At 51.0% G+C, this 7,631-nt stretch overlaps 1 protein-coding gene across 1 annotated transcript; it reads right to left on the bottom strand.

The window, feature by feature from the left end:
• Positions 1-854: 854 nt before the first annotated feature.
• Positions 855-7,136, bottom strand: RNF135 (ring finger protein 135). Its single transcript, XM_001511113.4, has 5 exons — positions 6,722-7,136; positions 5,370-5,507; positions 4,291-4,453; positions 3,064-3,153; positions 855-1,497 (listed from the first exon to the last, which is right to left on the bottom strand). Exons 1-5 carry the CDS (start codon positions 7,049-7,051, stop codon positions 980-982), a joined length of 1,239 nt encoding a protein of 412 aa, XP_001511163.2. The 5' UTR covers positions 7,052-7,136; the 3' UTR covers positions 855-979.
• Between the last annotated feature and the right edge of the window lie 495 nt (positions 7,137-7,631).

Genomic DNA, 7,631 nt, shown 5'->3' with positions numbered 1-7,631 from the left:
GGACCCAGTCCCTGTCCCATGTGGGGCTCACAGTCTCAATCCCCATTTTACAGAGGAGGTAACTGAGGCACAGAGAAGTTAAATGACCTGCCCAAAGTCACATAGCAGACAAGTGACGGACTAATGGTGGTCTCATTTAATCAGTCACATCTTTCTCAATGACATGAGCCATACAATCCGAAGTCTTATCTGCTGTTTCCCACTGATTCTGAGGATTCTCTCTTTCTTCCTCCTCACCTCAATGCAAACTAAACCCAGGAAGCAGTTGCTGAGGTTATGCCAGTCCCTGGACTATCCCCCAAATCCCCCCAACAAGGAGACCCCCCCCAGAATCTAAACCCCATGAGAAGGGCAAGTTCTAACCACCATACTTGTTAAAGTATTTGTTAAGCGTTTACTTACTTGTCAAACACTAAAGCAAGCCCTGGGATAAAGATAATCAGGCTGGAAAATAGAACGTCCTTAAAACTGGGCAAGGTGAAGGAAAAGGCCAATTTTGAGTCAACCTAGAACAGTTCAGTGCCATCCTGCTTGAAGGCGGGGGACCTTGAACAGGTCACTAAACTTCTCTGTGCCTCAGTTATCTCATCTATAAAATGGGGATTAAGATTGTGAACTCCATGTGGGACATGGACCGTGTCCAGCCCGATTATCTTCTATCTACCCCAGCGCTTAACAAATACCAGGGTACAGGGTGGGGGGAAGGATCGAGATGACAGGACGCTGATGATGATGAGGGTGGTGATATCTGTTATGCACTTACTATGTGCCAAGCACTGTACTAAGATAATCAGGTTGGACATAGTCCCCGTCCCAGATGGGACTCCCAGTCTAAAAGTAAAAAGGAGGACAGGTATTGATAGATACCTTTTAGCCACTTTTGCGATCGCAGTTTGGCAATCATATGTAAAAATAAGCTCCCGGATGTCCCTCCCAGACCAAGGGATTGCCATCGGTCCACGACTAGTCTTGTCCACAGCTAGCTGATGACCAGAGAGTTCCCAGACTCGGCGCCATAGAGCCAAAACGCAGGGAAAAGAGGCGCAGAGACGTCAACCTTGAACTGATGCAGAAGCCGCTCCTGACTGTCCACCGAGTAGAAGGACAGCTCACCGGCCTCCAGGTCCAGGAACACACCCAGCACCCTGGGCTTGTCCTTGCCGATGGGGATCTTCTCCCCCTGGTGCCAGGCTGCCAGTTGGCGGCCTGCCCACTCGATGCACCAGGACAGCCCCTTCCTGCCCAGGTAGTGGTTGAGGTAGCTGGGTTCCTTCATGGCGACCCCGGCGGACCAGGTGGTGCCCTGCTCCGTCCTCACCTCCCAGTACCGATGCCCAGAGGAGAAACCTTCCGAGCACAGGACCTGGTTGATCCGAAACCGCTCGGGGCAGTCGGTGTACGCCTGCTTGTGCGAGGACACAATCACTCTCCGACCACACTCGGACACCTCCAGGTAATGGGAGATGCTTCTCAGGTCAAAGGTCAGGTGAACAGCCCCTGGGGACAGGAATAAAAACCCGCAAGCGTGAGCATCCACCTCCCTCGCCTCTCCTCAGGGGCCTTTCTGGCCTGATCTACTTCCCCTTCAAAAGACACATCTGATTCACTCGATGGATGATACTTATCGAGCCTTTACTGTGTGCAGAAGACTGTATTAAGCGCTTAGAAGAACACATTACAATGATAATAATAATAATTGAGGTATTTGCTAAGCATTTACCATTTTCAAGACACTGAACTAAGCGCTGGGGTGAATACAAATAAATTGGGTTGGGCACAGTCCCTATCCCACATGGGGCTCACAGTCTTCATCCCCATTTTTACAGATGAGGGAACTGAGGCACAGAGGAAGTGAAGTTACTTGTCCACGGTATCACAGCAGGCAAGTGGTGGAGCCAGGGTTAGAACACAGGTCCTTCTGACTCCCAAGTCCGTGATCTATCCACTAGACCACACTGCTACTGTACAATTGAGTAAGTAAACACGATTCCTGCCCAAAAAAGAGCTTACAGACTAGAGGAGGAGACTGACACTGGACCACATTGGGGCCATCTCTCTCCCTCCCAAATCTCCCCAATACTCAAGCACCGGGGAGCAATGCAATAGACCGCATATGGGAAAAGAGCAGCTCTACTGTGCCTCGTCCTGAACGGCACTCCAGCAATTCAGAGGATTTACTGAGCACCTGAGCTGAGCACCGAACTAAGCTCTTGGGTGAATTCAGTGAAGACAAAAAAAAGCATGGCCCCCCACCCCCAAGAAATCCATGACCTACAAATTAAATAGACGGTGGGAGGAAGAGAAGGATAAATATACAACTGGGATAAGAATAAGAAGAGATGAACAGAAGAATAAACAGTGGAATGAATCAGGTAGAGGTCAGAGCACTATTATTCATTCAATTGTACTTCCTGAGCGCTTACCAGGGTCAAAGCCACATGTGTGCTGGGGATAAGGCCACAGATGGTTTGACCTGCGGTGAGAGGCTTCAGTCAGAAAATGCTGCAGGTCTTTCACTCATTGATATTTGTTATACTGTACTCTTGTACTGTATTAAGTGCCTGGGAGAGTTCAAAAGAACTTAGATCGTGAGCCCCAAGTGGGACAGGAACTGTGTCCATTCTAATTAACTCTATCTACCGCAGCACTTAGAACAGTGCTTGACGCATAGTAAGCGCTTAACAAATACCCCCCCCAAAAAAAAAGACGACAATGACAGCCACGGTCCTTGCTCTCAAGGAGTATATAATGAAATGGGGAAGACAGATATACAGATGGAGCAGAAGGAACTACAGCCATAACTGCAAGTGTATAGAAAATGAGTAGCAAAGAGTAAATGAACTGAGTCAGGTAACTTGGAAGATATGTTAAGTGCTAAGGGTGGCTTTTTCGATGTCGTCGCCAGGGCGGTGGAAATGAGTTCAGGAAGGCCTCCTGGAGGTGCAGGGATTTGGGGAGGTTTTGAAAGTGGGGAGGGCTGCGGTAAGGTGGATCTGACAGAGGAGGGAACTGCAGGCAGGTGGTGGGGCGTGGGTCAGGGGTCGAGAAGACCCAAATACTTACACTGAGAGAACTGGCTGCTTCTTTGGCAGGAAGAGGGCCTGGTGGCAGGCAGGAGGATGGAGGGGCTTGCGACAGCTGCGACAGGTTCATCTGTGAAGGAGAAAGGTGAAGGATATCAATCAAGCAATCAATCTATTGAATCCAGACCACTATACTAAGCTATTGGGAGTACGGACAGAGCACGGGCCTGAGAGTAAGCAGCTCATGGGTTCTCATCTCTGCTCCGCCACTTGTCTGCAGTGTGACCTTCACTTCCCTTCTTCACTTCGCTTCACTTCTCTGGGCCTCAATTACCTCATCTGTAAAATGGGGTTTGAAACTGTGAGCCCGTCTTGGGACAGGGACTGTATCCAATTTAATTTGCTTATATTCACCCCAGCGCTGAGAAGAGTGCCTGGCACCTAGTAAGCGCTTAACAAATACCATAATGATGATTATTATTATGACAAGAGGTGAGAGACAACGATCCCTGCCCTCGAGGAGCTTACAGTCTAGGAGGTCATGAGGATCCTCAGAGCAATCAGCACTACTACTGAGCGGGCTCTGTGCATTACCGCGGAGTTGTCACTACACCAAGCTTTACCAGATGGGATGTCCCACCCTCCCCCATGCCCGTGTTCACTCGGGAGTTCACAGAGGGCCCTCTCAGAAAACACAGGACGCTGTCACGAGCCAAAGTTCGCCTAACCTGGGGCCTTTCCCCCGGCTCCCCCTACTTAACCCAGACCCATTGCCATTCCTTCTCTGGTCCCTGCCAACAAGGGTGCTGGTTCTATGTTGGGAGGGGGGCGGGTTCAGTGGCAGGACCTGAGGTGGAGGAAGGCTGAGGGTTGAAAATGAAGGCATTCGGCACCATATCAGTCCCGGGTAGAAACCAAACGAGCGGCCGCCCTCCCCGTGACCCAGCCCGACAGCAGAGAATCAGGTCCAGAGACAGGGCTCTCTTGACTCCCTTCCAAATTGGAAGCCCCCCCAAGGACAGAGAACACGTCGCCTAGACCGTAAGCTCGTCGTGGGTGAGGAATGTGTCTTCCAATTGTTATACTGTACTCTCCCGAGCGCTTAATACAGTGCTCTGCACACAATAAGTGCTCAATATGATGGATTGACAGACTGCCTGACTTCACTGTACTCTCCCAAGTGCCCTGCACAGATCAAACACTCAGTCGATACTGTTGATTCATTTTTTCTTCCCATGTTAAAGAGTGCTCCAGAGGGGGCACTCACCTTGCAATGTTTCTTCAGGTGCCTCAGCCCATATTAACGTCTCCTGTAGTTTTTTCTTGAGCTTGTCCAGAGTCCTCTCGATGCCACTGATGTTCTTCTCAAAAGGGTTGGGAGACCCAGGCTCAGGAACAGCTTTGACGGATTCCATCCCACATGATGAATCCTAAAAATAAAAAAAAAAGTAACCTCTGCCATTAAAAACTTCTTCTTTATAAAAGGTTTCTTTATAAAGGACATTCAAATGGCTATGTCCTGCCTTTAACTTCAAATCCCTTCCCACCCAAAATATCTTCCTTGTGGTGTTTAGTAGCTGGACCCCAAAAAGATGTCTACGTATGGCATGTAGTAAGCAGTAGCAGTGTATGGGTAATTATAGTATTTATTGAACGCAATGCATAGCACAAGACACTCTTCCTACCCACAATAAACTTCCACTCTTGAGAGATAATAAAAGCTGGAGAAATAGAGAACCACAGAGAAGAACAAATAGTGTCCCCAAAAGAGGATAATTACTTGGTTAAGAAGGCCACTGTATAAATTTGAGTATGTTGTTGACACACACACAAATGTTGTAACAATACAGTACCTGTTTAAAAAAGGAGTTAGAGCATTTATTGTATAAGTATTGTTTCCACACAAATTTACAACCATGTCAATACCCTTGTCATAGATGCCCTCCAAGCAAAGATGATTGCAGAGTTACACAACTGTTGGGCAAAGTGGAGCAGGGCCTATTGGAAAGAGCACGGCCTTGGGAGTCAGAGGGACCTGCATTCTAACCCTGGTCCTGCCACTTGTCTGCTCTGTGACCTTAGGCAAGTCACTTCACTTCTCCGTGCCACAGTTACCTCATCTGTAAAATGGGAATGAAGACTGTGAGTCCCTTGTGAGACATGGACTGTTTCCAGCCTGATGAGCTTCTATCTATCCCAGTGCTCAGAACAGTACCTGGCACTCAGTGAGTGTTTAACAAACGTAATTAAAAAAAAAAGTGGACTGGATAGTTTTCTTGGTGGGCTGTGTGTGCCCACAACCACTCTGTCAAGAGTCTGCCCCTTTCCCACCCAGTTGATGTTTACCTTGCCCAGGTAATTACGATCATCGGCCAGCTCACACTTCTGATGCGGCTCCAAGCTCCTCAGAAGGGCGATCTCCGACTCGAGCTGCTCTACAAGGTCTTCAACTTCCCGGCGGAAGACGGCGCCTTTCCTGAGGACCTGCTCATTCAAAATGCAAAGCAAGAGCCCACCACTCCCTATTATCCAGGAGCTGCTAACTTTGCCTGTGGATTTTCCAAGCTCCTTGTCTCTCTCCCTCCTCTTTCCCGGTGGCTAGTGCACTGATTCCACTACTCCTGGCAGATCTAGGGGTGCTGAGCCCCAGGGGAGCCCCGACTTCTGAATTCCTCTAGGCATCTCTAGACAGGAGGGAGAGGGGTCTAATTAGTAATAATAACTGTGGTGGCTTTCAAGTGCTTTCTATCTCACAAGTACAGAGACTGATACAGAGAAGCAACGTGGCTCAGTGGAAAAAGCCCGGGCTTGGGAGTCGGAAGACGAGGGTTCTAATCCCCGCTCCGCCACCTGTCAGCTGTGTGACTTTGGGCAAGTCACTTCACTTCTCTGGGCCTCAGTTCCCTCCAGTGTAAAATGGGGATGAAGACTGTGAGCCCCACGTGGGACAAGCTGATTGCCTTGTATCCCACCCAGTGCTGAGAGCAGCGCTTGGCACATAGTTGAACGTTTAACAAATATCATTATTATCATTATATGAGATAATCAACGCTAACGATAGAATCCTCTCCACCAACCAGTCACTCCCTCCTCACTGAGACTCCCCTTGCAGCACCAAACTCGGGGGTGGGCAGATGCTCCGGCCATGACCAAGTGGACAGGGAAACTTGCGAGATCTCTCGTGTGAGACGATACCATTTAGGAGGCTCCAGGCACCCGTGGAGCGGTGGGTCCAGTGGAGGGGAGGCTAGAGGAGGCTGGGGCCGGGTGCGGGGTCCCCCCGCTGTCCTGGAATGCCCTCCCTTCTCACCTCCGCCAAACTTCCTCTCTTCAAAGCCCTGCTGAGAGCTCACCTCCTCCAAGAGGCCTTCCCAGACTGAGCTTCCCCTTTTTCCTCTGCTCCCCCTTCCTCTCCCCTCAGCTAAGCCCCTTTTCCCTCTGTACCTCCCTCCTCCCTTCCCCTCAGCACTTGCGCTCATCTGTATATATTTTTATTACCCTATTGATTTTGTTAATGAGATGTACATCCCCTTGATTCTATTTATTGCTATTGTTTTTGTCTGTCTCCCTCGAGTAGACTGTGAGCCCGTCAGTGGGCAGAGATGGTCTCTATCTGTTGCCGAATTGTCCATTCCAAGCGCTTAGTCCAGTGCTCTGCACCTACTAAGCGCTCAATCGATACTACTGAATGAATTCACCTGGGGGTCCTTGTCCGGGTGGGGGCCGGGTGACCCCAGGCCCGACTCCTGCAGGGCGGCGAGGTATTTGTCGACGAGGGCCTGCAGGATGACGCTGGGGCCGGGGAGCTTCCTGGAAGAAGAGGCCCAGCGGCAGAGGGAGCAGGGGGCTTCGGGGCCTTTAAGGCCGAGGTGGGCGCACCGCTCCCAGTAGAGGCAGAGGCAGGCGGAGCAGAAGCTGTGCCCGCAGGGCAGCGTGGCGGGCGAGCGCAACGGGTCGTAGCAGATGGGGCAGCGCACGTCCTCCTCGACCAGCCACACCAACACCCCGCCCTCCACCGACCCCGCCATCTAGCCCAGGCGGACGAAACCGAAACATCCGACGTCACCCACTCTTCGCCCTCCGGCTCTTCCTACCAGTCCTCCGGCTCCTCCTCCTAGCCCTCCGGCTCCTCCCCCTAGCCCTCCGGCTCCTCCCCCAAACTCTCCGTCTTCTCCTAATCCTCCAGCTCCTCCTCTTAGCCCTCTGACTCCTTCCAATCCTCCGGCTCCTCCCCCAAACTCTCCGTCTTCTCCTAATCCTCCAGTTCCTCCTCCTAGCCCTCTGACTCGTCCTAATCCTCCAGATCTCCTAGCCCCGTTCTCTATTAATTCCCTCTCCTAGTCCTCCAGTTCCTCTCCAATTCACCCCCTAATATTCCAGCTCCTCTCCTCAACTGCAATCCCCACCCCCCCACCCCAGTCCTCCTGCTCCTTTCCACAAATCCTTCTCCATAAACTCCCCCTCGTAGTCCTCCAGTTCCTCTCCTCCTCTGGAATTCCCCCCAGTCCTCCAGTTCCTCTCCATAAATCCCTCCTCCTAGCCCTCCTCTCCATAAATTCCCCCTCGTAGTCCTCCAGTTCCTCCCCTATTCTTCCAGCTCCTCTCCTC

The sequence above is a fragment of the Ornithorhynchus anatinus genome, chromosome 15 (assembly GCF_004115215.2).
Source record: "Ornithorhynchus anatinus isolate Pmale09 chromosome 15, mOrnAna1.pri.v4, whole genome shotgun sequence".
In the NCBI taxonomy this organism is placed as follows: domain Eukaryota; kingdom Metazoa; phylum Chordata; class Mammalia; order Monotremata; family Ornithorhynchidae; genus Ornithorhynchus; species Ornithorhynchus anatinus.
The sequence above is the reverse complement of the archived record's forward strand: the minus strand, read 5'-3'. Positions and strand labels throughout refer to the sequence as shown.